Source organism: Symphalangus syndactylus, chromosome 5 (genome assembly GCF_028878055.3).
Source record: "Symphalangus syndactylus isolate Jambi chromosome 5, NHGRI_mSymSyn1-v2.1_pri, whole genome shotgun sequence".
Taxonomy (NCBI): Eukaryota; Metazoa; Chordata; class Mammalia; order Primates; family Hylobatidae; genus Symphalangus; species Symphalangus syndactylus.
The window spans coordinates 78,001,828-78,029,414 of record NC_072427.2 but is presented as its reverse complement, the minus strand read 5'-3'; the positions used below and the strand labels follow the sequence as shown (position 1 = coordinate 78,029,414).

General features: G+C 43.5%; 2 protein-coding genes across 16 annotated transcripts in view; one reads left to right on the top strand and one right to left on the bottom strand.

Moving 5' to 3' along the window:
- Positions 1-24,138, bottom strand: part of LOC129483169 (general transcription factor II-I-like) — a 33,914-nt gene extending 9,776 nt beyond the window's left edge. For 2 of the 15 annotated variants that reach the window (XM_063640389.1, XM_063640397.1), the window contains exons 1-2: positions 18,688-18,861; positions 7,820-8,003 (exon numbers count right to left, since the gene is read on the bottom strand). In XM_063640389.1, the coding sequence (XP_063496459.1) occupies positions 7,820-8,003; positions 18,688-18,829 (326 nt within the window). In that variant the 5' untranslated portion in view covers positions 18,830-18,861. Of the gene's footprint in view, positions 1-3,286; positions 3,336-3,640; positions 3,852-4,542; positions 4,743-6,638; positions 8,004-17,183; positions 17,290-18,052; positions 18,072-18,687; positions 18,862-18,881; positions 19,096-20,414; positions 20,551-23,797 lie in introns of those variants that run through there. The other 13 variants (XR_010121131.1, XR_010121130.1, XR_010121133.1 and 10 more) reach the window with 13 other exon arrangements.
- Positions 24,139-24,176: 38 nt separating this feature from the next.
- The window catches only part of LOC129481632 (septin-7-like), a gene marked incomplete at its 3' end in the record, with an annotated part of 93,936 nt that continues 90,525 nt past the window's right edge, over positions 24,177-27,587 (top strand). The window contains 2 exon segments of the mRNA XM_063638500.1: positions 24,177-24,628; positions 27,387-27,518. Coding sequence (XP_063494570.1) covers positions 24,177-24,628; positions 27,387-27,518 — 584 coding nt within the window.

The following is a 27,587-nucleotide window of genomic DNA, read 5'->3' as shown; positions in this document are numbered from 1 at the left end:
ATAACATTAAAATAAAAGATCAAGACTTCTGGCCCAAAGGGCCTGCAGCTGGTCTGACCATCTATCAAAAAATCTGAATTTAAATGGAGACACGTTGGATTGTGACATGCAATACAAGAACTAAAGCAGCAGTGGGTCTTGATTTGGGTTTCCTTTCCACCCTACACAGCTCCAGTGAATGGAGGAGTGAGCATGCCTGTGGTGCTCCTGACACATCTGGGGTGGTTCCCACTGACAGTGGTCAACCTTTGGGATTTTCTACACATTGCAGGGTCATCGTCCATCTATGCTAACCTAGAATGTCCAGATAAAAGCTCCTGTTTAGAGACTGGAGAGAAAACTCAAACCTGAAGGCCCATGAACTGTCTCAGTCTGGGGAGAACACATGTAGGAAAGGCTACAGAATCTGATGTAAGAAGCCTAATTTCAGATTGACCCATATAGCTTTACGATTGTGAATAATTACCTTACTTTTCAATGCTCTGTTATTCTCTCATCAATGAGAAAAGTGAACCAAATAGTCTCCCATATCCCTTCCAATCTTAACATACTCTGACTTTATGATTAAAGAGTGATACTCACTGGGTGCAGTGGCTCACGCCTGTAATCCCAGCACTTTGGGAGGCCGAGGTAAGCAGATCACCTGAGGTGGGGAGTTTGAGACCAGCCTGACCAACATGAAGAAACCCTGTCTCTACTATTTTTACAGAATTAGCCAGGTGTGGTGGTGCATGCCTGTAATCCCAGCTACTCTGGAGGCTGAGGGATGAGAATTGCTTGAACTCAGGAGGCAGATGTTGTGGTTAGCCAAGATCGCACCATTGCACTCCAGCCTGAGCAACAAGAACAAAACTCCACCTCAAAAAAAAAAAAAAAAGGAAAAGTGATACTAGTAAGGCTAAAACTGTGGCTGAACCCCAATAGGAGCCTGCTGGGATTATGTTATGCAAAATTACTCCACACAGAGCCATTCTGACCATGTCCCTCCCCACACCAACTATCATACCGATATGCACTACTGGTATGAGAAGTCCTTGCTACAGAGGACATTGACTGATTCAATAATAGACTGATTAAGTCATTCAACCAAAAAATATTTACTGAGCACCTTCTAGGTATTTAGGTATACAACAGAGCAAAACAGACAAAAATCCCCTCTCTCATGGAGCTTACATTTTAGTGAAAGAGGAAGAGGAGTCAAGTATCAAATAGGAAATATGAGTTGAGGATATATTTTACGCAGAGCAGCCTGGAGGCCCTTGATAAGGTGACTTTTGAGTCAAAATCCAAAGCAGTGAGAGTGAGCCACGCAGACATAAGGGGAAGAATGTTCCAGGCAGAGGGAACAGCAAGGCCCAGAGACAGGACAAGGTCAAGCATGCCTGGCATGTTAAAGGAAACACCATGAGCTCAGTGTTTATAAAGAGGAGTAAGAGCAGGAGAGTAGCAGGAAGCACAGTGAGACAGGTAGTAGGGGACCAGATAATGTAGAAAACAAAGCCACTGGAGAATTTGAACAGAGGGGTAAACATGATCTGAATTCCACTGTAAAAGGATTGTTCTAGCTGTTGTACTGAGAGTAGACTGGGTGGGTGCGGTGGCTCATGCCTGTAATCCCAACACTTGAGAGGCCGAGGCAGGCAGATTACTAGAGGCCAGGAGTTCAAGACCAGCCTGGCCAACAGGGCAAAACTCTATCTCTACTAAAAATACAAAAAAAAAAAAAAAAATAGCCAGGCCTGGTGGCTCATGCCTGTAATCCCAGCTGTCAGGGAGGCTGAGGCAGGAGAATCACTTGAACCCAGGAGGTGAGGGTTGCAATGAGCCAAGATCACAACATTGCACTCCAGCCTTGGTGACAAAGCAAGACTCCATCTCAAAAAAAAAGAGAGAGAGAGAGACAGTAGACTGAAATGGGCAAGCATGGAAACAAGGAAACCAGTTAGGAGACTGTGGAGATAATCCAGGTGAGAGATGATGGCAGATAGGTCCAGGGTGGCAGCAGTGAGGAGTGAAGAAGGACAGACTCTGGGATATATACTGAAGTTGCATCAACCAGGCACTGGAGGACAGGATGATCTTGCAAAATCTTGGGACTACTGCAGAATCAAATGAAGCTAAATGGCACTAAATTCCAACATCCACTGTGAAATCCTGGGATCAGGGATTTGTTCATTTCTGTCACCTATTGTCCCCACCCAGTGCTTGGCATATAATGGGGATATAAAATGTCTTCAATTCTTGAATGAATAAATGTGGAACTGAATATATTACAAAGCCAAAAACCCTGTAGTTTGATAGGTTATTAGGAAACCAAAAAGCATGTGGTACTAGACATGTTTTACCAACAATGGAACAATGGATTCTCTCCCCTGAGTAAATCTATTTCTCATTTTTTTTTTTTGAGAGTCTTGCTCTGTCACCCAGGCTGGCAGTGGCACAATGTTAGCTCACTGCAACCTCCACCTCCCAGGATCAAGCAATTCTCATGACTCAGTCTCCCCAGTAGCTGGGACTATAGGCACCCACCACCATTCCCAGCTTATTTTCTTTTTTTTGTATTTTAGTAGAGATGGGGCTTCACCATGTTGCTGAGGGCTGTCTCAAACTCCTGGGCTCAGGTAATCCACCTACTTTGGCCTCCCAAAGTGCTAGGATTACAGGCATGAGCTACCACACTCAGCCTGAATCTATTTCTTTTTATAAAAAAAATTCCCTTTATAACTTATTTCACAGTAATAAGCAATGAAGCTGACAAACAACTTCATATAATACAGTTGAAAATCTGAACAACTTGGCCATTTCCCTGAGAGGCCAGATGTAGTCACCAAACCTCATACCACCTCAGTAACTTCCAACTAAAATACAGGGATAAATGTTATACAAGTAGTAAGCTCATGTTCTTATAAATAGTAAATCATGTGCCAGACACCGTGGCTCACACCTGTAATCCTAGCACTTTGGGAGGCTGAGGTGGGTGGTCACCTGTGGTCAGGAGTTCAAGACCAGCCTGGCCAACATGGTGAAACCCCATCTCTACCAAAAACTACAAAAATCAGGTGTGCCTGGTGGTGCATACCTGTAGTCCTAGCTACTTGTGAGGCTGAGGCATGAGAATCCCTTGAACCTGGGAGGCAGAGGTTGCAGAAAGCCAAGATCATACCATTGCACTCCAGCCTGGGCAACAGAGCAAGACTCTGTCTCAAAAATAAAATAAAATAAAAATAAAGGCATACAGGATGTCACTTACATGGACAGGTGTTCAGAGCTTGTGTGGAGGAGTTATGGATAAGGATGAAAGGCAGCTTGGAGACAATGGAGGCTAACTGGAGTTACTGGATGAAGAAAGGAGGGAAAGAGAGACAAAAGGAAAAGGGTAAGCGGAGTGGAAGATTCGCCTCAGTGTGGAGGTCATCTCTGATTGCTGACAAAGGAAAATGTTGGAGAAGGTCTGAAAATATTACTAAAGGTCGGCAGTTTCAGAAAATCTTATAATATGTCCTTTACTTTAAAAGAAAACTCAGCATCTCAAAGGTTTAGTAGTTGTTCCCCACCCCACACCCATTTCAGTAGTTGGACCATTCAGCCACTGAAAATAACTCCAGTATGAACACATTAGAATACTACCAATAAAGACATGGGACTCTCCTCCTCTGAGGTTGAGCGCTTCTATTCACTTGCTGCTCAGCCTCCTCTTCTGCGCATCCTCACCTCCTTTGCTGGCATCTGTTCCTCCCATGGATGACTTCACGCCCTCCTCACACAGCCAGGTGCCACCTCCCACTCTTCGAGGCTCCACCGTGTGCCTGGCTCCACCGCCTTCTCACGTATGACATCTACCTTTCACCAAGCTGAGGACACAGTGCACCCATGGTGTGTTTAAGGAGACAGTTCTGATGGCCACAAAATTCTTTTGTCATGTGCTCTGTGATTTTAATTGTCCTGTCCAAACACTAATGCATGGTCCACAGTCAGGCCAAGTAAGGTTATGTTAAAATGAGGAACCACCAAGCACCTTTAATTCCTTCCAAGATCTTTTATGAGTGGGACAGAGTCAAGTGCTGTTAGTGATGGCAAGAAGAAGATTCTCCTTCTGGTGACACCTGCTGTACTCTGGTGATGATTGCAAGTCCAGCACTGCTCCAGCACCCAATCCTTGCAGTGTCTTCTACGACACTTACACATTCTTTATATAGTACAGGTTTCGCATTCTCACTTTCTGCAATAACTGTCACAACTGCCCCTAACAAAAATGGTGACTGTACTCCTCACAACCTTGAATTTGAGCTTTGTCTTCAGAAATGAAGTTTTCTACAGGTTTCATCATCTTCAGACTAATGCAAACTGAAGATCTACCTCCAGGAATATTTTTCTTTCTCTATTATTTCCCTTAGCAAGAAATGTGTAACTTCCAATCTCAATTCTTCACCAATGCTTTGATTCTTTGGCTAAATCAAAAGCATGCTGAGGGCAAGGTGTGGTGGTTCACATCTGTAATCACAACACTTCGGGAGGTCAAAGTGGGTGGATCACAAGGTCAGGAGTTTGAGACCAACCTGGCCAACATGGTGAAATCCCATTTCTTCTAAAAATACAAAAATTGGCCAGGCATGGTGGCATGCACCCGTAATCCCAGGTACTCAGGAGGATGAGGCAGGAGAATTGCTTGAACCCGGGAGGCAAATGTTGCAGTGAGCTGAAATCATGCCACTGCACTCCAGCCTGGGTGACAAAGCGAGACTCTGTCTCAAAAAAAAAGAAAAAAAAAAACCAAAACCATGCTTAACCTACGAGTTAAGCACTGAGTTTTGTCTTCTCCATTACAGAACTCTTGGACAAGGATAATTTTCTTACCCTACTACAGAATTTCTCAACCACTTTCCATGCCATAATCCACACAAAATCTATTTGGCACATTGACTGACCTTAAGTAATTGCCCCAAGGTACTGTGAAAGCTGAAGGAGCAGTATTTTAGGATACACCCATTAACCCAACTTGAGAACATGTATTCACCTTAGCATTCATGAGAATGATTAACTGCACAAATTTGTAAACACCTAATATACACACATAATTCATACTTGATTCCCAACACTTATTTCCTGACAATACAAAACTTCATACTAAATGGCCATTTATTAGTTCTTGGCAACATAAGTTCCTAAGGTAATGGATGATTTACAAATTGTGGTCACTTACTCTGACAATGCACAATGGCAAACAAAAAGATGGGAAAGAAAGGTACACTTAGAGCTCTAATAAAGAAACTAGGCTGGGCACGGTGGCTCACGCCTGTAATCCTAACACTTTGGGAGGGCGAGGTGGGCGGATCACTTGAGGACAGGGGTCCGAGACCAGCCTGGCCAACGTGGCAAAACCCCATCTCTACTAAAAATACAAAATTTAGTCAGGCATGGTGGCATGCACCTAGAATCCCAGCTACTCGGAAGGCTGAGGCAGGAGGATCACTTGAACCTGGGAGGCGGAGGTAGCGGTCAGCTGAGATTGCACCATTTTACTCCAGTCTGGGCAACAAGAGCAAAACTTCATTCCCCGCAAAAAGAAAATAACATTATTTGTTCAACAGAGACTTATTGGATCTTTTTCTGTTAGGCTGTGATATTCGTGTGCAGGCCAGAATTACAGTATTTGTCATTTTAGGAACAGGGCACACATGAATAAACATTAAGGTCTAAAGACAAATAGTAACTGCTATCCCTGAACAGCTGAAATGTGGCTACTTCAAACTGAAATATGCTGTGAGTACGAAAGACACACCAATTGTCAACAAAAAGAATATATGCAAATGAAGAATGTGAAATACTTCATTGTGTATTTATAATGATTTCAGGTTGAACTCGAAAATATAAAATTATGTATGTGGCTTGCCTTTACAGCACACGTTGTATTTCTCTTGGATACCACCGGTCAAAATTCAAAGCTTAATGCCAGGTGCAGTGACTCACATATGTAATCCTAGCACTTTGGGAGGCTCAGGCAGAAGGATCACCTGAATCCAGCCTGGCCAATATGGTGAAAACTCGTCTCTACACAAAATAAAAAACTTAACCAGGCATGGCTAACTTAGCCTGTAATCCCAGCTACTCGGAAGCCTGAGGCAGGAGAATTGCTTAAGCCTGGTTGCAGGGAGCTGAGATCACACCACTGCACTCCAGCCTGGGTGACAGAGTGAGACTCTGTATCAAAAAAATAAAGAAAAAAAGAAAAACCTTGGGTTATTCCTACACTGCATCTGTTCATATTGATAAATCACAGAGTGCCTATATTGAGCTTCTGCAAAAGATTTTTTGGGGAGGTGAAGGAAGGAGCAGTTCCATCATGTAAAAGATTAATTTTTAAAAACTTCAAGATTAACCTGTGCTTTTAAAAAGGATTTCACAACTATTTTACTTGTTGTATTTGTTCTTGGCTGAGTAACTTCAGTTGTATTGTGAGTAAGAAGTTTTGTTCTGTGAAAAACAGTTGATATTAATATTATAATAAAACATTTAGAAGATATTTACAGGTCTTTCTCACACAGCTTTGCACTGCTAAATATTATTATTATTATCTAAGATGGTGTCTCATTCTGTCATCCAGGCTGGAATGCAGTGGCACGATCTTGACTCACTGCAACCTCCGCCTCCCAGGTTCAAGCTATTCTCCCGCCTCAGACTCCCGAGTAGCTGGGACCGCAAGTTCACACTACCACACCTGGCTGATTTTTGTACTTTTAGTAGACACAGGGTTTTGCCATGTTGGCCAGACTGGTCTTGAACTCCTGGCCTCAGGTAATCCACCCGCCTGAGCCTCCCAAAGTGCTGGGATTACAAGCATGAGCCACTGCGCCCAGCCAATTTTTAAACATAATCCATTCTGCCTTCATTTTACAGTGAAAAAAATCATTTTGGTGACTTGAATTTTGAAAATAGCAATTTTCAGACATTCAGGTGAGACCACCTGGATGTCTCCAAAGTCATCTTTTTTGTAAGATAAATATGCAAAAGTCACTTTTCCCCCGAACCAGCCCAATTATATTTCTGAATCTTAGATGAACTGTCCCACAGCACAGCCAGAAGCAGCTTGCTGTATCATCTTAAAACTTTCCTCTCCGTTATAACTCAGTCCCAACGAATATACACAGATGCACAACTTCAATCAGTAAGCAAGACTCTACCCACTTCAACATTCCTTCCATGAGTAGAGAGAGGCTTTCTGTTCCTACCCCCCAACACTCAAACTACTCATGTGTTACCCTTCAAAATCAAGCCAGAATAACTTTTCTAAAGGGCAGATCCAAATTATTTTAAGAGGAAACTGCTATGAGACCATTTAATGACTGCCACTGCTTTTGTAGGAGCCAAGGCCTTCCTCCATTTGGCCACAAAAGTCTATCTAGGCAATCCCACCACGCCCACATGGCACTCCTCACTCCACACAGAATGGGTAATGTATGTGAATATGTGAGCATATTTGACTCCTCTCTGCCTTTACTCATATTTGAAACACACTGCCTCCCTTCTGGATGCACAAGTGACTGATCTGGGTGTGCCATCCTTGCCTTCTCCCCAAAAAATGCTCAATAACTCTTCATTGCATTTTTCTGAGTATTAAGCCTCCCAAGGACAGGGTTCTTGCTAGAACCAGTTTTGCACATCTGATGCTTATACTAAATAAATGTTTGTTCAATAAATGAATCTAAATGTTAATTTTAAAATAAAGAAGTCATGATGAGAGGGGAACAAAAGGCCCATCTTGGTCAAATTAATTTTTCCTTAGGGAAGACAATGGATTTGTTTCTGCAGATTATCATCTTACCTCTTAATAACAAACTTAATTCGATTGCCCACTTGAAAGATGTTTTCGAGCCTTGGGATTCCATGTAATGAGGGGCTTCTAAAAGGAATGTTTTCCAGTAGTCCTTCCACATTCAGCTCATTCACATGTGTTTCAAATTTTTGGTATGGTACCGCCTTGGCTTCAGTGCTCCCCAAGGCTTCAGCTGAAAAACCAAAGTAATTCAGAAGATTATGTTTGTGTTGAAATCAGATTTTAGTACAATCCAAAGCAAGGTGCAGGTCAATTTTTTTTAATTGGAAAAACTCTAGAAACATATTTACTAACTATTGAAACAGACTTAAAGCAAAGGCAACTATAAATGACCCATCATTAGACAGATCAATGAGACAGAAAATTAACAAGGATATGAAGGACTTGAAATCAGTTCTCGACAAAGCAGACCCAATAGACATCTAGAGAACTCTCCACCCAAATCCACAGAATATACATTCTTCTCAGCACTTCATTGCACTTATTCTAAAATTGATCACATAATTGGAAGTAAAACACTCCTCAGCAAATGCAAAATAACGGAAATAATAACAAACAGTCTCTCAGACCACAGTGCAATTAAATTAGAACTCAGGATTAAGAAACTCACTCAAAACCACACAACTACATGGAAACTGAACAACCGGCTCGTGAATGACTAGTGGGTAAATAACAAAATTAAGGCAGAAATAAAGATGTTCTTCAAAACCAAAGAGAACAAAGACACAACATACCAGAATCTCTGGGACATATTTAAAACAGTGTTTAAAGAGAAATTTATAACACTCAAGGCCCACAAGAGAAAGAAGGAAAGATTTAAAACTGACACCCTAACATCAAAATTAAAAGAACTAGAGAAGCAAGAAGAAACAAATTCAAAAGCTAACAGAAGACAAGAAATAACTAAGATCAGGGCAGAACTGAAGGAGACAAGAAAAACCCTTCAAAAATTCAATGAATCCAGGAGCTGATTTTTTGAAAAGATCAACAAAATAGATAGACCATAGCCAGAATAACAAAGAAGACAAGAATCAAATAGATGCAATAAAAAAAATGATAAAGGGGCTATCAACACTGATGCCACAGAAATACCAACTACCATCAGGGAATACTATAAACATCTCTATGCAAATAAACTAGAAAATCTAGAAGAAATGGATAAATTCCTGGACACATACACCCTCCCAAGTCTAAACCGGGAAGAAGTCAAATCCCTGAACAGACCAGTAACAAGTCCTGAAATTGAGGCAGTAATTAATAGCCTACCAACCAAAAGAAGCCCAGGACCAGACAGATTCACAGCTGAATTCCAGCAGAAGTACAAAGTAGAGCTGGTACCATTCCTTCTGAAACTATTCTAAACAATAGAAAAAGAGGGACTCTTCCCTAACTCATTTTATGAGGCCAGCATCACCCAGATAAAACCTGGCAGAGACACAACAAAAAAGAAAATTTCAGGCCAATATCCCTGATGAACATCGATGTGAAAATCCTCAATAAAATACTGACGGCCAGGCACGGTGGCCCACGCTTGTAATCCCAGCACTTTGGGAGGCCGAGGCAGGCGGATCACGAGGTCAGGAGATCGAGACCACGGTGAAACCCCGTCTCCACTAAAAATACAAAAAATTAGCCGGGCGTGGTGGCGGGCGCCTGTAGTCCCAGCTGCTCGGGAGGCTGAGGCAGGAGAATGGTGTGAACCCAGGAGGCTGAGCTTGCAGTGAGCCGAGATTGCGCCACTGCATTCCAGCCTGGGCGACAGAGCGAGACTCCGTCTCAAAAAAATAAAAAAAAAATACTGACAAATCAAATCCAGCAACACATCAAAAAGCTTATCCACCACAATCAAGTCAGCTTCATACCTGGGATGCAAGCCTGGTTCAACATACACAAATGAACAAATGTAATCCATCACACAAACAGAACCAATGATAAAAACCACAGGATTATCTCAATAGATGCAGAAAAAGCCTTCGCAAATTTCAACACCCTTCATGCTAAAAACTCTCAATAAACTAGATATTGATGAAACATATCTCAAAATAATAAGAGCTATTTATGACAAACCCACAGCCAACATCATGCTGAATGTGCAAAAACTGGAAGCATTCCCTTTGAAAACTGGCACAAGACAAAGATGCCCTCTCTCACCACTCCTATTCAACATAGTATTGGAAGTTCTGGCCAGGGTAATCAGGCAAGAGAAAGAAATAAAGGGTATTCAATTTGGAAGAGAGGAAGTCAAATTTCTGTTTTCAGATGACATGATTGTTTATTTAGAAAACCCCATCGTCTCAGCCCCAAATTTCCTTAAGCTGATAATCAACTTCAGCAAAGTCTCAGGATACAAAATCAATGTGCATAAATCACAAGCATCCCTATACACCAATAATAGACAGAGAGCCAAATCATGAGTGAACTACCATTCACAACTGCTACAAAGAGAATAAAATGCCTAGGAATACAACTTACAAGGGATGTGAAGGACCTCTTCAAGGACAACTACAAACAACTGCCCAAGGAAATAAGAGAAGACACAAATAAATGGAAAAATACATGCTCATGGATAGGAAGAATCAATATTATAAAAAATGGCCATACTGCCCAAAGTAATTTATAGATTCAATGCTATCCCTATCAAGCTACCATTGACTTTCTTGACAGAATTGGAAAAAACTACTTTAAATTTCATATGGAACCAAAAAAGAGCCCACATAGGCAAGACAATCCTAAGCAAAAAGCACAAAGCTGGAGGTATCATGCTACCTGACTTCAAACTATACTACAAGGCTACAGTAACCAAAACAGCATGGTACTGGTACTAAAACAGATATATAGACCAATAGAACAGAACAGAGGCCTCAGAAATGACATCACACATCTACAACCATCTGATCTTTGACAAACCTGACAAAAACAAGCAATGGGGAAAGGATTCCCTATTTAATAAATGGTGTTGGGAAAACTGCTTGAGCCATATGCAGAAACTGAAACTGGACCCCTTCCTTACACCTTATACAAAAATTAGCCCAAGATGGGTTAAAGACTTACACGTAAGACCTAAAACCATAAAAACCCTAGAAGAAAACCTAGGCAATACCATTCAGGGCATAGGCACAGGCAAAGACTTCATGACTAAAACAGCAAAAGCAAAGGCAACAAAAGCCAAAATTGACAAATGGGATCTAATTAAACTAAAGAGCACAGCACAGCAAAAGAAACTATCAACAGAGTGAACAAGCAACCTACAGAATGGGACAAACCACAGAATGGGACAAAATTTGTGCAATCTGTCTATCTGACAAAGGGCTAATTTCCAGAATCTACAAAGAACTTCAACAAATTTACAAGAAAAAAACAACCCCATCAAAAATGGGCAAAGGATATGAACAGACACTTCTCAAAAGAAGACATTCCTGCAGCTAAAGAACATATGAAAAAAAGCTCATCATCAACGGTCATTAGAGAAATGTAAATCAAAACCACTCCAGTTAGAATGGTGATCATTAAACAGTCAGTAAACAGAAGATGCTGGAGGGGATGTGGAGAAATAGGAATGCTTTTACACAGTTGTTGGGAGTGTAAATTAGGTTAACCATTGTGAAAGACAGTGTAGCGATTCCTCAAGGATCTAGAATCAGAAATACCATTTGATCCAGCAATCCCATTATTGGGCATATACCTAAAGGATTATAAATCATTCTACTATAAAGACACATACGCAAGTATGTTCATTGTGGCACTATTCACAATAGCAAAAACTTGGAACTAGCCCAAAAGTTCATCAATGATAGACCAGATAAAGAAAATGTGGCACATATACACCATGGAATACTATGCAGGCATAAAAAAGGATGAGTTCATGTCCTTTGCAGGAACATGGATGAAGCTGGAAACCATCATTCTTAGCAAACTAACACAAGAACAGAAAATCAAAAACTGCATGTTCTCACTCATAAGTGGGAGTTGAACAATGAGAACACATGGACACAGGGAGGAGAACATCACACATCGGGGCCTGTCGGGGGGTTGGGGGCTAAAGAAGGGATAGCATTAGGAGAAATACCTAATGTACATGAGGGGTTGATGGGTGCAGCAAACAACCATGGCACCTGTGTATAGCTATGTAACAAAACTACACGTTCTGCACATGTACCCCAGAACTTCTAGTATAATAAAAATAATAATAATCACAAAATCCTACCCACAATCCAAGGCCACAATTTAATTAGTCTATAAAACAGGACAAACAAAAGTATCACTCAGTTTATTTCACTCCACAACTTGTATGTGTGGCTTACAATGCATTTACTTTAATATCAGTTTTGATAAACTCTGGGGCAGAAAGCCAGGGGTAACCCACCTAATCCTTTCATGAAATGTCTCCAACATGGCCTCGAGTGTGTGGGATCTTTCTCAAGCCCCCATGTTTAAGTGCCATTTGCTGATGGCCCTTCCCCATGAGTGAAGAAGCTGTGTCACTAGTTGAACACTAGGTACAAGAGAGCATGAGAATCATGCTTGCAGCTGTAGTTAGCTGGGGGGCTGGTGGAGGGCACTGCTCCATGATTGTGTATTCTGAGTTCTCCCATTTTAATGATAACTGTATATGTTTTCTATCTTTGAAGATACTTGCATTGTTACGTATCAGAATCGCAAGGCTGAGAAATAAAAATTTTAAAAACGAAAATAATAATAATAAGAATAGCCAAGCACAGTGGCTCACGCCTGTAATCCCAACACTTTGGGAGGCCGAGACGGGCGGATCATGAGGTCCGGAGATTGAGACCATCTTGGCTAACACGGTGAAACCCCATCTCTCCTAAAAATACAAAAAATTAGCTGGGTGTGGTGGCGGGCACCTGTAGTTCCAGCTACTCAGAAAGCTGAGGCAAGAGAATGGCATGAACCTGGGAGGCAGAGCTTGCAGTGAGCAGAGATCGCGCCACTGCACTCCAGTCTGGGTGACAGAGCGACACTCCATCTCAAAAATAAATAAATAAACAGATAAATAAATAAATAAATAAATATTACCCATCATTAACAGCCTGATTTTGGCAAATTTAAGTGCCCTGGTCCCAAGACAAAATAACTCTAAGATCTTAAAAGATTGAACTCTATTTTTCAGTATCCTTAGGAAGAAGAGAGAGAAAGAAAATCGTTATAGACAATAAAGAATACAATCTAAATACTATTTTTTTTTTCTTTTTCGAGATGGAGTCTTGCTCCGTCACCCAGATTGGAGTGCAGTAGCATGATCTTGGTTCATTCCAACCTCTGCCTCCTGGGTTCAAGTGATTCTCCTGCCTCAGCCTCCTGAGTAGCTAAAATTACAGGTGCCCACCACCATGCCTGGCTAACTTTTGTACTTTTCAGTAGAGTCGGGGTTTCACTATGTTGGCCAGGCTGGTCTCAAATTCCTAACCTCAAGTGATCCACCCATCTCTGCCTCCTAAAGGGCTGGGATTACAGGCATGAGCCACTGCACCCGGCCTGCAAATACTATTTGGAAGCAGCCTTTTGCTATGAACTGTTCATGACTGTAATAACCCTCCTCCATTTGCTGTTGCAAACTGGCACATTTCAGGCTAAACTTTCATCTACACTGAAACAACAAGATCAATGTTCTTTACCCCCTTCAACCTCGTGAGCAAGATATATATATATATATATACATATATATATATATGTATATATATATATATATATATATAAAACTTTGCACACAGAATTCATGGAATGGGAAATAAAAAAAGTAAGCAGAGGCCAGTTTAGATTACAAGAAGCATAATAACCAAAGTTAGCACATGAAGATTTTTTGGATCCAGATTTAAAGCAAAATTTTTCAGATAATGAGAAAATGAGATACTGTCCATGTAAGAGTGAGAAACTTGGCTGGGTGTGGTGGCTCATGCCTGTAATCCCAGCACTTTGGGAGGCTGAGGTGGGAGGATCACCTGAGGTCAGGAGTTCAAGACCAGCCTGGCCAATATGGCGAAACCCTGTCTCTACTAAAAAGAGAAAAATTAGCCAGGCGTGGTGGCATGTGCCTGTAATCCCAGCTACTCAGGAGGCTGAGGCAGGAGAATTGCTGGAGCACAGGGGGCAGAGGCTGCAGTGAGCCAAGATTACGCCATTGTACTCCAGCCTGGGTGACAGTACAAGACTCTGTCTCAAAAAAAAAAAAAAGAAAAAGAAAAGAAAGAGTGAGGAAACTCAACTAAGGTCTGCATATGAGCTGACACCAAAAAAATCATTGTCAATTTTGTCAGATGTGATGAGATACTGGCTGTGTAGGAATACGTGAATGCTGTTCGGGGATGCACACTGAACAGATAAAATGATGTGATGACTGATGTGCTTTGCAATATTCCTGCAAAGGGAGGTAAAGGAATAGAACAAAATGTGAGACAATCTTAAAGATCACAGAAATTGAGGAATGGGTATTTTAGTGGTCATTGTACTATTTTCTCTACTTTTGAATAGGTATAAAAATTGTGATTTAAAAAGGTAAAATAAAACAGCCGGGTGCTGTGACTCATACCCGTAATCCCAGCACTGTGGGAGGCTGAGGCAGGTGGATCACATGAGTCAGGATTTCGAGACCAGCCTGGCCAACATGGTGAAAGCCTGTCTCTACCAAAAATACAAAAAACAAACAAACAAACAAAAAATCAGCCAGGTATGGTGGCAGGCACCTGTAATCCCAGCTACTCACGGGGCTGAGGCAAGAGAATCCAGGAGGCAGAGGCTGAAGTGAGCTGAGATTTTGCCACTGCACTCCAGCCTGGTGACAGAGTGAGAATCCACCTCAAAAAAAAAAAAAAAGAAAAAAAGTAAAAGTGAATTGACTAATCCCTGCTCTGAAGCCACATCCAAACAGAACTCTAAAAAAAAGATTCAAGCAATTTATATGGTGCTGCTTATATGCACATCTCCCTCGCACCTCTGTATGTAACATTTAAATATTTTGCAACATGATGGGTGGGAGTGGCTCAAAGCTGGACATGCTGGCATGTGCCTGTAGCCCCAGCTACTTGGAGACTGAGGCAGGAGGATAACGTGAGCATAGGAGTTCTAGTCCAGCCCAGACAACATAAGAAGACCCTGTTTCTTTTCTTTTTTTTTTTTTTTGAGATCGAGTTTCACTCTTGTTGCCCAGGCTGGAGTGTAATGGTGTGATCTCGGCTCACTGCAACCTCCGGCTGCTGGGCTCAAGCAGTTCTCCTGCCTCAGCCTCCTGAGTAGCTGGGATTATAGGCACACACCACCACACCCAGCTAATTTTGTATTTTTAGTAGAGATGGGGTTTCTCCATGTTGGTCAGGCTGCTCTCAAACTCCCGACCTCAGGTGATCCGCCTTCCAAAATGCTGGGATAACAAGCATTGGCCACCGCACCCGACCAACCCTGTTTCTTTAAAAAGAAAGGTCGGGGAGCTGTCAGGGAGCTCATTGATGAATTATTTTGGCAATATCAACAATTGCTATCAAAATGCCACTATAAAATCCAAAATTATATCTATTCCCAGATCTTTCTCCTTACTTCTAAACTCATTTATCCAACTGTCTCCTCCACCTCCACACCTCAACTTAAATGTCAACTCAAAATAAATAAATTAATAATTAATTTATTTGTTCTTAGACTGGCTTTCCTCTAACATCTCAAGACTTGTCTTAAATTCTTACTTAATGTTATTAGCACCAAATCTGAAAGACTCTAGTATACAGACTCTTTGATATAAGAAACAAGTGCTTTTGAGAAACCACACAAAATAAAATAATTATCATAGCTGTAAAAGCAAATGTGCCCATAAACAAATAACAGTAAAGGATTAGAGGCTTTCAGTCACACTAGAGAGTGATGTTAAATAAAATTATTCTGTTAATTCAACAAGAAAATATATAAACCTAATTCTAACAATCTTTCTATAAAATAAAAAAGAACCAATTGTTGAAGTTGAGAGTGAAAAAAGTGGAAGTTTCAGAAAGAGGTGAGGCCCACTGCAGAATGTGCTCCTCACGTATCATCAAGGCTGCCCCAATCACACCCCCTGCCTCCCCATCCCCTTATTCTACTTAATTCTATCCCAGACCTTAACACCTTATCTATGCTCCAGAATGTATGGGGCAGTTCCCCCTCCCCCCACACCTGGCACCTGACTCACAGGTGCCAAATGACTGCAGGATTATGAGGCTGGAAGTAGTAAATATTTCCTCAATACTTGCAGTGGTTCACAGCCATGAAAAATCTAATATTTCCTCTCTCCCTTTCAGGAACCTTAAAGAAAGCAGCAATACTGTCGTAGGCATTTGAATGACAGCAACTCGATTTTAAATAGGAGCTGGGTAAAATGAGGCTGAGACCTACTGAGCTGCATTCCCAGATGGTTAAGTCTTTCTAAGTCACAGGGTGATGGAGGAGGTCAGCACAATATACAGGTCATAAAGACCTTGCTGATAAAATGAGTTGCAGTAAAAAAGCCAGCCAAAACCAAGATAACGACGAAAGTGACCTCTGGTCATCCTCACTGCTACACTCCCACCAACGCCATGGCAGTTTACAAATGCATGGCAACATCAGGAAGTTATTCTCTATGGTCTAAAAGGTGAATCATAAAAATAATCCACTCCTGGTGGAGTTCGGTGACTCTCACCTGTAATCTCAGCACTCTGGAAGGCCAAGGCAGGTGGATCACCTAAGGTCAGGAGTTTAAGACCAGCCTGGCCAACATGGTGAAACCCCATCTCTACAAAAAATACAAAAAAAAAAATTAGGTGTGGTGGTACATGCCTGTGATCCCAGCTATTCAGGAGGCTGACACAGGAGAATCGCTTGAACCCAGGAGGTAGAGGTTGCAGTGAGCCAAGATCGCACCATTGCAGTCCAGCCTGGACTCCATCTCGAAAAAAAAAAAAAAAAAAAAAAACCAGTATGAGAGCCCGGGCGTGGTGGTTCAGGCCTATAATCCCAGCAGGTTGGGAGGCTGAGGTGGGTGGATCACCTGAGATCAGGAGTTTGAGACCAGCCTGACCAACATGATGAAACCCCATCTCTATTAAAAATACAAAAATTAGCTGGGCATGGTGGCAGGTGCCAGTAATCCCACCTACTTGGGAGGCTGAGGCAGGACAATAGCTTGAACCTGGGAGGTGGAAGTTGCAGTGATCCGAGACCACGCCACTGCACTCCAGCCTGGGTAACATGAATGAAACTCTGTCTCAAAAACAAAACAGTAAGAGAAAACTGGAGCTGAGTACTACTCATTGTATTTACTTTCCTAAATAAAACATCATTATTAAAAACATTACTCAGTAATATAATTTAATTGAAGGGGAAAAAACAGACTTACCAGATTTTTTTGCAAAAAGCTGATCCACCATCTTTCATAATTTAGTGATTCTGGTATACCATACTTCCTTCACTATCGAAATCACAGGAATACAAGTTTTCAAAATCTAATGGGTTTAATAACTTAGGTTATTAAATATTATTATTATAAAATGGCAGTATTTTTCTTTCCTGTGACTAATTTATTTATTTTTTTTTTTGACATGGAGTCTCGCTCTGTCGCCCAGGCTGGAGTGCAGTGGCACAATCTCGGCTCACTGCAAGCTCCGCCTCCTGGGTTCACACCATTCTCCTGCCTCAGCCTCCCGAGTAGCTGGGACTACACACACCTGGCTAATTTTTTGTATTTTTAGTAGAGAAGGGGTTTCACCGTGTTAGCTAGAATGGTCTCGATTCCTGACCTCGTGCTCCACCCGCCTCAGCCTCCCAAAGTGCTGGGATTACAGGCGTGAGCCACTGCACCTGGTGCCTGTGACTAATATTATTTCTAAGATCCAGATTGTATTTATTACTGAAACAATGCTGACATACACTGCACAAAAAAAGGAAGAATCAGACATTCATTAAAGCTAGGAAAAAGCAGAACTGTGTGCTCAAGAACCACTAGCAGGCAGGACAGGCTGTCTCATGCCTATAATCCCAGTACTTTGGGAGGCCAAGGAGGGCAGATCACCTGAGGTCAGCAGTTCCAGAACAGCCTGGCCAACATGGTGAAACCCAAACTCTACTGCAAATAAAAAACTTAGGCAGGCATGCTGGCAGGTGCCTGTAATCCCAGCTACTTGGGAGGCTGAGGTAGGGAGAATTGCTTGAACCCAGGAGGTGGAGCTTGCAGTGAGCTGAGATCATACCATTGCACTCCAGCATGGGCAACAGAGGAAAACGTCATCTCAAAAAAAAAAAACAGTGAACAGTTAGCAGGTGCCATTTGCTATGGGGAGACTAGGGATATGATCTTGCTGGCAATCCTTCCATTTTAGTAAATCTAAACAGTGTGATTCCATTCTTTTTTGTCTGCACTCCACTCCAGAGCCAAAACAAGTAAGAAAATCAAATATATTTCTATTTCTTTCAAAACACATCTAACAATTAAGAGATGATATGCATGGCTCCATACTCTAAAAGGAACCTTCTTATGTCCTGGGTATCGTGGACATTTGATGAATGCTTGTTCAGTTGATTAGTGTAGACTTCAATTATAAACTGTTCAATGCATTATGCCAGATAAATCTTGCATGTCAAAAGTAGGGCAACTATTGTGCTTTTAGTTATGTCTACCCATAAATGCAACATTTACATGTATTTATAAGGGGTTAATAAAAAGAAAATGAGTTTATTGTTCTAAAGAGTATTAGAATTTTGATAACATGAATTCTCCTGTCCTGGAACATAATTAAAAGTAAGAGGGATCTTATTTCATGTGAAAGGTACCATTAAAAAAATCATTAAGCATTAAATAATTATTTCACATAATCTTCTAATCTGATTTAAGACTGAAGACCTACCTCCTAAAGCTGGTTTATCAAGTTGTAAGTCTTCATGTGTTGAATTCATAAGTTCATGTCTGAAAGGTGAGAATAAATACTTAATATTCACTAGGCAATATTCAGCAAAGTAATATTCACTGGTGCATATTTTACATTTCATCACCAAGGGTGGCTTTGAAAAGAAAAGAAAGGCTGGCCATGGTGGCTCACACCTGTAATCCCAACACTTTGGAAGGCTGAGGCAGACAAATCATGAAGTCAGGAGTTCAAGACCAGCCTGGCCAACATGGTGAAACCCCATCTCTACTAAACATACAAAAATTAGCCAGGCGTTGTGGCAGGTGCCTGTCATCCCAGCTGCTCAGGAGGCTGAGCTAGGAGAATCGCTTGAACCTGGGAGGCAGAGATTGCAGTGAGCCAGGATCATACACCAGCATGGGAGACAAAAGTGAAACTCCAGCTGAAAAAAACAAAAGAAATATCCCATTACTTTAAGGCAATGTAGATACAGCCAGAATTTCTACAGAAATCTGAACCACATTATAAAGCCAGAAAAACATACCAGCTAATATTATTTAATACAGATAGTAGTAAATGGAAGAAGTATTTTTTTTTTTTTTGAGATGGCATCTCGCTCTGTCACCCAGGATGGAGTGCGGTGGCAGGATCTCAGCTCACGGGAACCATTGCCTCCTGGATCCAAGCAATTCTCCTGTCTCAGCCTCCCGAGTAGCTGGGACTACAGGCACCTGCCACCATGCCCTACTAATTTTTGTATTTTGTAGGCTGGTCTCGAACTCCTGACCTCAGGAGATCTGTCCACCTCAGCCTCCCAAAGTGCTGGTATTACAGGCATGAGCTACCAGGCCTGGCCAGAAAAGGTAATATTTTCCAAACATAAACATTAGCGTAACTTTATTGGACTTATAAAAATAATTTTTTTTAGTAACAGAAGCAGAAGATTCTCCTGAACTGTATCATTTCAGCTAACATTTATTTACTTAAGATGAAAATAATATAACAGCTATAAAAAGTCAAGAGGTAGCCAGGTGCAGTGGCTCATGCCTGTAACCCAAACACTTTGGGAGGCCGAGGCAGGTGAATCACCTGAGGTCAGGAGTTGAGACCAGCCTGGCCAACATGGTGAAACCCCATCTCTACTAAAAATATAAAAATTAGCCAGGCGTGGTGGCAATTGCCTGCAGTCCAAGCTACTAGGGAGGCTGTGGTGGGAGGATCACATGAACCTGAGTGGTGGAGGTTGCAGTGAGCTAAGATCGCACCACTGCACTCCAGCCTGGGTGAGACAGCAAGACTGTTTCAAAGAAAAAAAGAAAAAGTCAAGAGCATGGGGAGTATTAAAATCAGACAGAACCAATGGTCTATCATCAGAACAGCTCCATTTTTTTGCTATCATTATGTGTTAAGGTCAATTTGCTAAACATTAATATTTGTATTAAAGTTTTATGTGTGCCATATAACACATTAGTGCTGACTTAGGTTTAAGGTCCTTTGCTGTACAATATACTTGAATATCATACTTATATATCACAACAAAAGTATCTTTCCCTAAGGCAGTTACCATTAATACTGCTTTAAAGTTATAAAATGTGGGCTGAGGGGTGGCTCACACCTGTAATCCCAGCACTGTGGGAGTCCGAGGCAGGCAGATCACGAGGTCAAGAGATCAAGACCATCCTGGTCAACATGGTGAAACCCCGCCTCTACTAAAGTACAAAAATTACCTGGGTGGGGTGACGAACACCTATAGTCCCAGCTACTTGGGAGGCTGAGGCAGGAGAATCTCTTGAATCTGGGAGACAGAAGTAGTGGTAAGCCGAGATTGCAACTCCAGCCTGAACAACAAGTGTGAAACTTTGTCTGAAAAAAAAAAATTATGAAATGTGAAGATTGTCTTTATAATTTTACAACACTTGAGCATTACTGTCTTTAAATAATCTAATAAATCACCATCACAACAAAAGCCCCACAAGCTAATCTGTTTCACCTTATAAAAAGCACTGACATTTAGTGTGCGATAATTTGTTGCAGCAGCCACGGGAAACTAGTATTGTAGTGAAGCCTCAAAACCCACCTGAAGGGGCTGGACATGGTAGCTCATGCCTGTAATCCCAGCACTTTGGGAGGCCGAGGTGGGTGGATCACTTGAGGTCAGAAATTCCAGACCAGCCTTGCCAACATGGTGAAACCCCATTTCTAAAAAAAATACAAAAATTAGCCAGGCGTGGTGGCACATGCCTATAATCTCAGCTACTCAGGAGGCTGAGACATGAGAACTGTTTGAACCCAGGGTGGGGCAGAGGTTGCAGTGAGCCAAGATTGTGCCACTGCACCCCACCCTGGGTGACAGAGCCAGGCTCCATCTCAACAACAACAACAACAACAAAAAAAAAAACCCACCTGAAGTAGGTTTTCAGTTCTGTCAACAGTGCCCCACCAAACCCCTTAGAAGCACACATTCCTTTGCTGTGGGCCATGGACAGGAAGAAGGAAGTGCCTCCTCACGGCAGGGGCCTACCCAGGAGAAATTCAAGGGAAGGCACTGCCAGGCCGGTCCTTCTGCCAAGGCCATTTTCTTTTTTTTTTTTTTTTTTGAGACACAGTTTCACTCTGTCTCCCAGACTGGAGTGCAGTGACACAATCTTGGCTCACTTCGACCTCTGCCTCCCCAGTTCAAGCCATTCTCCTGCCTCAGCCTCCTGAGTAGCAGTGATTACAGGAGCATAGCATGCCTAGCTAAGTTTTGTATTCTTAGTAGAGATGGGATTCTGCCATGTTCCCCAGGCTGGGCTCAAACTCCTTGCCTCAAGTGATCCACCTATCTCAGCCTCCCAAAGTGCTGAGGAGTGAGCCACCACACCCAGCACTCACCAAGGCCTTTGATAGCAGGCTTTTTCCAGGTGAGCACTCTTGTCTGGTCTGGTTCTGCCCCACTCTCCCTCTCACCAAGTTGGAATCCCTCACTACTTTTCAGTAGAGGAGAGTGTGTACCCCAATCTCAGCTTGGTATGATTCAGGTCTGCATTTAACTCATGAAACCTGGCTGATCTGGGGAAAAAAGTGTCTCTCTGCAGGTATGATACGGGATGGGCCTGTCCCCAGGACCCTGGGAGAGGGAAGCCCAATGTCCCAGCAGGTTGGCAGTGCTGGGGAAGGGAAAGTGTTATGGTAGCCCCAAGACTAAAAAGAGGCAGCAGAGGGAGCAGGGCATCATTCCTATTGAACTCATGCCGCTGCCTGAGTGAGGTGAGGGAGGAATGCACCCGAGTGATGTGAGGCAGAGAGGTGCGGTTCCAGGGTGGCCTTCACCCTCCCTTCCCGCCATGTTACTCTGATCCCCTGCAGGTGAGCCTGCCCACTTTGGGCTTAGGGATGCCGCTGAGGCGTGTACTTAAACGCAGCCTCCCATGCATCATGTCTCCAGGAGTGGGGCAGAGCAGGGAGGAGTCCTAGACAGAGGAGAGGCCAGGGCAGGAGGGAGTGGGCCTCAAACTCCAGGAGAAGGCTCTTCTCATGGGTCCTCTTTTCCGGTCTCTCCTTCCTTACCCCTGGGCTGATCACGTGGGGAAGAACTGAGGCAAGATTTCTCATCCTCAGGTCTGAGGGGTTCAATTACCAGGCCCAAGTAGCTGGGATTACAGGCAAGCACCACCATGCCTGGCTAATTTTGTATTTTTAATAGAGACAGAGTTTCTCCATGTTGGTCAGGCTGGTCTCGAACTCCTGACCTCAGTTGATCCACCCACCTCTCCCTCCCAAAGTGTTGGAATTACAGGTGTGAGCCACTGAGACTGGTCAAGAAATCCTTTTTTAAAAACGAGCTGGGCTCAGTGGCTCATGCCCAAAATCCCAGCAATTTGGGAGGCCGAGGTGGATGGATCACTTGAGGTCAGGAGTTTGAGACCAGCCTGGGCAACATGATGTAACCCCGTCTCTACTGATATATACATATATATATTAGCTGGCTGTGGTGTTGGGCACCTGTAATCCCAGCTTTTCAGGGGGCTGAGGCAGCAGAATCGCTTGAACCCAGGAGGCAGAGGTTGCAGTGAGCCAGTGAGCCAAGATCTGCACCCCAGCCTAGGTAACAGAACAAGACTCTGTCTAAAAAAAAAAAAAAAAAAAGAAAGAAAGGAAGGAAGGAAGGAAGGAAGGAAGGAAGGAGAAAGGAAGAAAGAAGAAAGAAAGAAAACTACGTATCAATTATCTAGCTAGCTAGCTATCTAGAGACAGGCTTTCATTCTATTGCTGAGGATGGAGAGCAGTGGGATGATCATAGCTCACTGCAGCCTTAAGCTCCTGGCCTCAAGTGATCCTCCTGCCTCAGCCTCCTAAGTAGCTAGGGCCACAGGTGGACACATTTACACCTCGGTTTTTTGTTTGTTTTATAGAGATAGGGTTTCACTACATTGCCCAGGCTGGTGTCAAACTGGAGTCTCGCTGTGTCACCCAGGCTGGGGTGCACTGGTGCCATCTTGGCTCACTGCAACCTCCGCCTCCTGGGTTCAAGCAATTCTGTATCAGCCTGCCGAGTAGCTGGGACTTCAGGCATGGACCACCACATACGGCTAATTTTTGTATTTTTTGTAGAGACTGGGTTTCACCATGGCCAGGCTAGTCTCGAACTCCTGACCTCAGGTGATCCACCCGCCTCGGCCTCCCAAAGTGCTGGGATTACAGGCGTCAGCCAAGGAGCCGGGACGAGCACTTTATTAAATAGCCTAACCCAAGCAGGGCGTGGTCCCTCATGCCTGCAATCCCGACAACTCTCATGGCCAAGGTGAGAAGATCGCTTAAACCCAGTTGTTCGAAACGGGCCTGGGCAACATAACCAGACCCCCACTCTACAAAAGGTACAAAAATCTGGCCAGGTGCGCACCGCGCCTGGCTAATTTTTGTATCTTTTGTAGAGACTGGGTTTCGTCATGTTGCCCAGGCTGGCCTCGAACTCCTGAGCCCAAGCCATCCATCCTCCCGCCTCGGCCTCCCAAAATGCTGGGATTACAGGGCCCAGCCAGCCTCATGTTTTATTTAAGTGGTCCCTCCCTGTTGCACACTTGGATAGTTTTTTTTTTTTTTTTTTTCTATTTTTTTAGACAGGGTTTACCTCAGTCTGGCAGGCTGCAATGCTGTGGTGGGATCATAGCTCATTGGAGCCTCGAACTTTCGGGTTCAAGTAGCTGGGGGGCTGAGGCAGGACTACAGAGATCCGGTCGCGCCATATTGCTAGGTTGCTCTTGGCCTGAAGGGATCCTTCAGCCTCGGCCGCGCCTGGACATAGTCTTCTAGTTTTGACCAAAATAAACACTGTGCTTGGTCTGAGTTTTCAACTACCCTTCTCCAGCCAGCAACACACAGGACCTGGCGGAGAGGTCGTGGTTACCAGGCTACACGCTGAGGAGAAAACTGCCCAGCTGCAAGGACCCTAACGCCCCAGTGACGTCGCCGAACGCCCGCGCCTGTGACGTCACCGAAGGCCCACCACTATGGCGTCCCCAAGGACCGCCTCTCACGCGGAGCCAATCGGAACTCGCGGAGGGGCTGCTGGGGGCTTCCAGGAGCGCGCATGTGCGGACGGCTGGCTGCAGGCGGCCGGGCGGGCTGTAACCCGCCGCTGGACTGGCGCTTTTGTGTCCGGAGGCTTCGGCCTGGCCGCTGTCGCCTATAAGCTACCAGGAGGAGCTTTACGACTTGGCCGGTCGCATCAAAGGCCAGACTCTGCGCGAAGAGGCGCTACGCGCCAACCGGCCGGCACCTGGCGGGCACCATCCCACGGTGGCGCAGAAGCTCCTCAATGGCCAGCGCCAGCTACAGCAGCGGCCGCGCACTCGCCTCGCCTGAGCTTGGGTACGTGCGCCCCACAACACCTCCCCCAGCCAGGGCCCGGGGACACCCGGGAGCGTCCCCCCGCTACCTGGCGCCGCTCATCCTGGGCGGGGTCGGTCCCCTCTGAGGCTGCCCCTCATTAGGGAGCTGCACCCCCGAGCTTGACCTCTGAAGGCCCTTTGCGATAGCATTAAGCCTCTGAAACTTTGTAGCGGGTTAGAAGGGGCTAGAAAACGAAGAAAACATCTTTTAAAAAATATAAGCGATCGGCGGGGCGCGGTGGCCCACGCCTGTAATCCCAGCACCTTGGGAGGCTGAGGCGGGTGGATCACGAGGTCAGGAGTTCAAGACCAGCCTGGCCAGCATGGCGAAACCCCGTCTCTACTAAAAACACAAAAATTAGCCGGGCTTGGTGGCGGGCGCCTGTAATCCCAGCTACTCGGGAGGCTGAGGCAGAGAATTGTTTGAACCCGGGAGGCGGAGGTTGCAGTGAGCCGAGATCGCAACCACTGCACTCCAGCCTGTTGGACAGACTGAGATAACGTCTAAACAAACAAATATATGTATGTATTTATATATATGCGATCGAGCCCGGGAGGTTGAGATTACAGTGAGCCGAGATTATATAAGCAATCAAGCACGAGAGGTTGAGGTTACAGTGAGCCGAAATTGTGCCATTGCACTCCAGTCTGTGTGACAGAGGGAGACTCTGTCTCTAAAAAATTATATGTAAGTGAGAGCTTTTCTTCCAGCGCTCCTGCTCAGATTGAAGAAAGTAATTGGGCCAGGACCCGTGGCTCACGCCCGTAATCCCAGCACTTTGGGGGGCCGAGGCTGACGGATCGCTTGAGCTCAGGAGTTCCAGACTAGCTTGGGCAACATGGTGAAACCCTGTCTCTACAAAAATAAAAAAATTAGCTGGGCGTGGTGGCACGCGCTTGTAGTCCCTGCTGCTTGAGGAGCTGAGGCGGGCGGATCGCTTGAGCCTGGATCCTCGCTGCAGCCTCCACCTCCTGGGCTCAGGCAATCCATTTCAGCCTCCCAAAGTGCTGGGATTACAGGAACGAGCCATCGTGCCTGGCCTTACACTATATTTTAATGCTTTTTTTGAAAATGGAAACTTTTACAGGCAATTCACTTCTTCAAACTAATGATAAGGAAATGATGCTGTTCTGTCCTGTTATGTGTTTTGTTTGCGTGTATGTGTGTGTGTGTTTTTCTTTTTTGAGACAGGATCTTGCTCTATTGCCCTGGCTGGAGTGAGGTGGCGCAATAATGGCTCACTGCAGCCTTGACCTTCGGGCTCAAGGAATCCTTCCCCGTCAGCCTCCCCAGTAGCTAGTACTACAGGTGCCTGCTACCACACTTCGCTAATTATTTTTTTGACGTGGAGTATCACTCTGTCTCCCAGGCTGGAGTGCAGTGGTGCAATCTTGGCTCACTGCAGGCTGGTCTCAAACTCCTAACTTCAGATGGTCCACCCACCTTGGCATCTCAAAGTGCTGGGATTACAAGTGTGACCCACTGTGCCCAGTGATTTTGCCCACTTTAGATACTAGAACTTTTTAATTAATTTATTTATTTTTTCCTGAGATGGAGTCTTGCTTTGTCGCCAGGCTGGAGTGCAGTGGCGTGATCTTGGCTCACTGCAACCTCTGCCTCCTGGGTTCAAGCGATACTTCTGCCTCAGCCTCCCGAGTAGCTGGGACTACAGGTGCGCACCACCACACCAGGAGTTCAAGGCTGCAGTGAGCCATGATCGTGCCACTGCACTCCAGCCTGGGCAACAGAGCAAGACCCTGACTCCACAAGTAAAGAAGTCAACATCATATGATCTGTACCAGGGTACAGGCAGGTGCTATTATCCCCACTTTCCATCCTCAACTCTGAGTTGAGTCATACATCAAACTCTAGTAAAAAGTGACATGCTCTCAGTCAAAGGGGCAAGCCCAAACCACGTGGAAAGGATCTTATCTCTCCTGAGAGCTAATATAAAAAGAATTCCTCCTAGATATAAGCATTGTGACATCAGTTACTTAGGCTAAACATGCCTATTATGCTAAGTGAATTATTAACAATAAATACTTTAACTCTGTGCCATGTTAATTATCATAATATGATTTACGATTTGTTTTAACCTTAGGTTATATGTACCTTGAAGCCATTTATATTTTGGTATACATTTAATGGTTACTATGCACTAGACTATGTGTATTGGACTAGACATGGAGAGTCAAAAAGAGTATGTGATCAGAGTAGAAATCATGCCCTAGCTTCCTTCGTGTCTACCTCCTACCTCAAGTAGAAGCAGTAGAAAAAGTAATTACCTAAGATTTTTTGGATTCTGGTTTGTGGAGAAGCACCCTTATATTTAGGCTGATGGGTGGCTAAATTAGAAAGTATTTTTTGTGGTTTAGAATTTTATATGGAGATGTTCATTGTGATTAATTATTCTTTGAATTAGCAGATTTTTGCTTTTTATAGCTGCATGATTTCTTGTTTATTATTCATTCATTGTTGTCTATTAATAAACAAAAACTTTATTTCACTGAAACAGCGATATATAATCCAAGTTGGGTTTTTTAATAATGACTGACTTTTTTCTTTGGGAATACATTACTGTTAAAAATGTAGATTATTAGATACATTATTTTTAATGAATATAAGTGGTATAATTAGAAGGCTGAAAAGAATCCTTGGAAACGTTAGTTTAATTTGATAGCTAAGAAACTGAGGACAAGATACTTATTCTTTGTAGCATATTTTCTAAAGTCATTTCATTGTCTCACCAAAAAGTACTTGCATAAAGCCAGTTCGATTCTAGCATCTGTTGAATATTTAAGATTGAGTAAAGTGGGTGAGTTTAACAGATATTTTCCCTTATTTCTTTTAGGCGAATGTGCATTGGGAAAGTCGACATTAATCAACTCATTATTCCTCATAGATTTGTATTCTGCAGAGTATCCAGGTCCTTCTCACAGAATTAAAAAGACTGTACAGGTATGGATATTAGTATTGTTAATTGATGATAAGCTGGAATAATATTAATACACACAAAGCACATGTTGTAA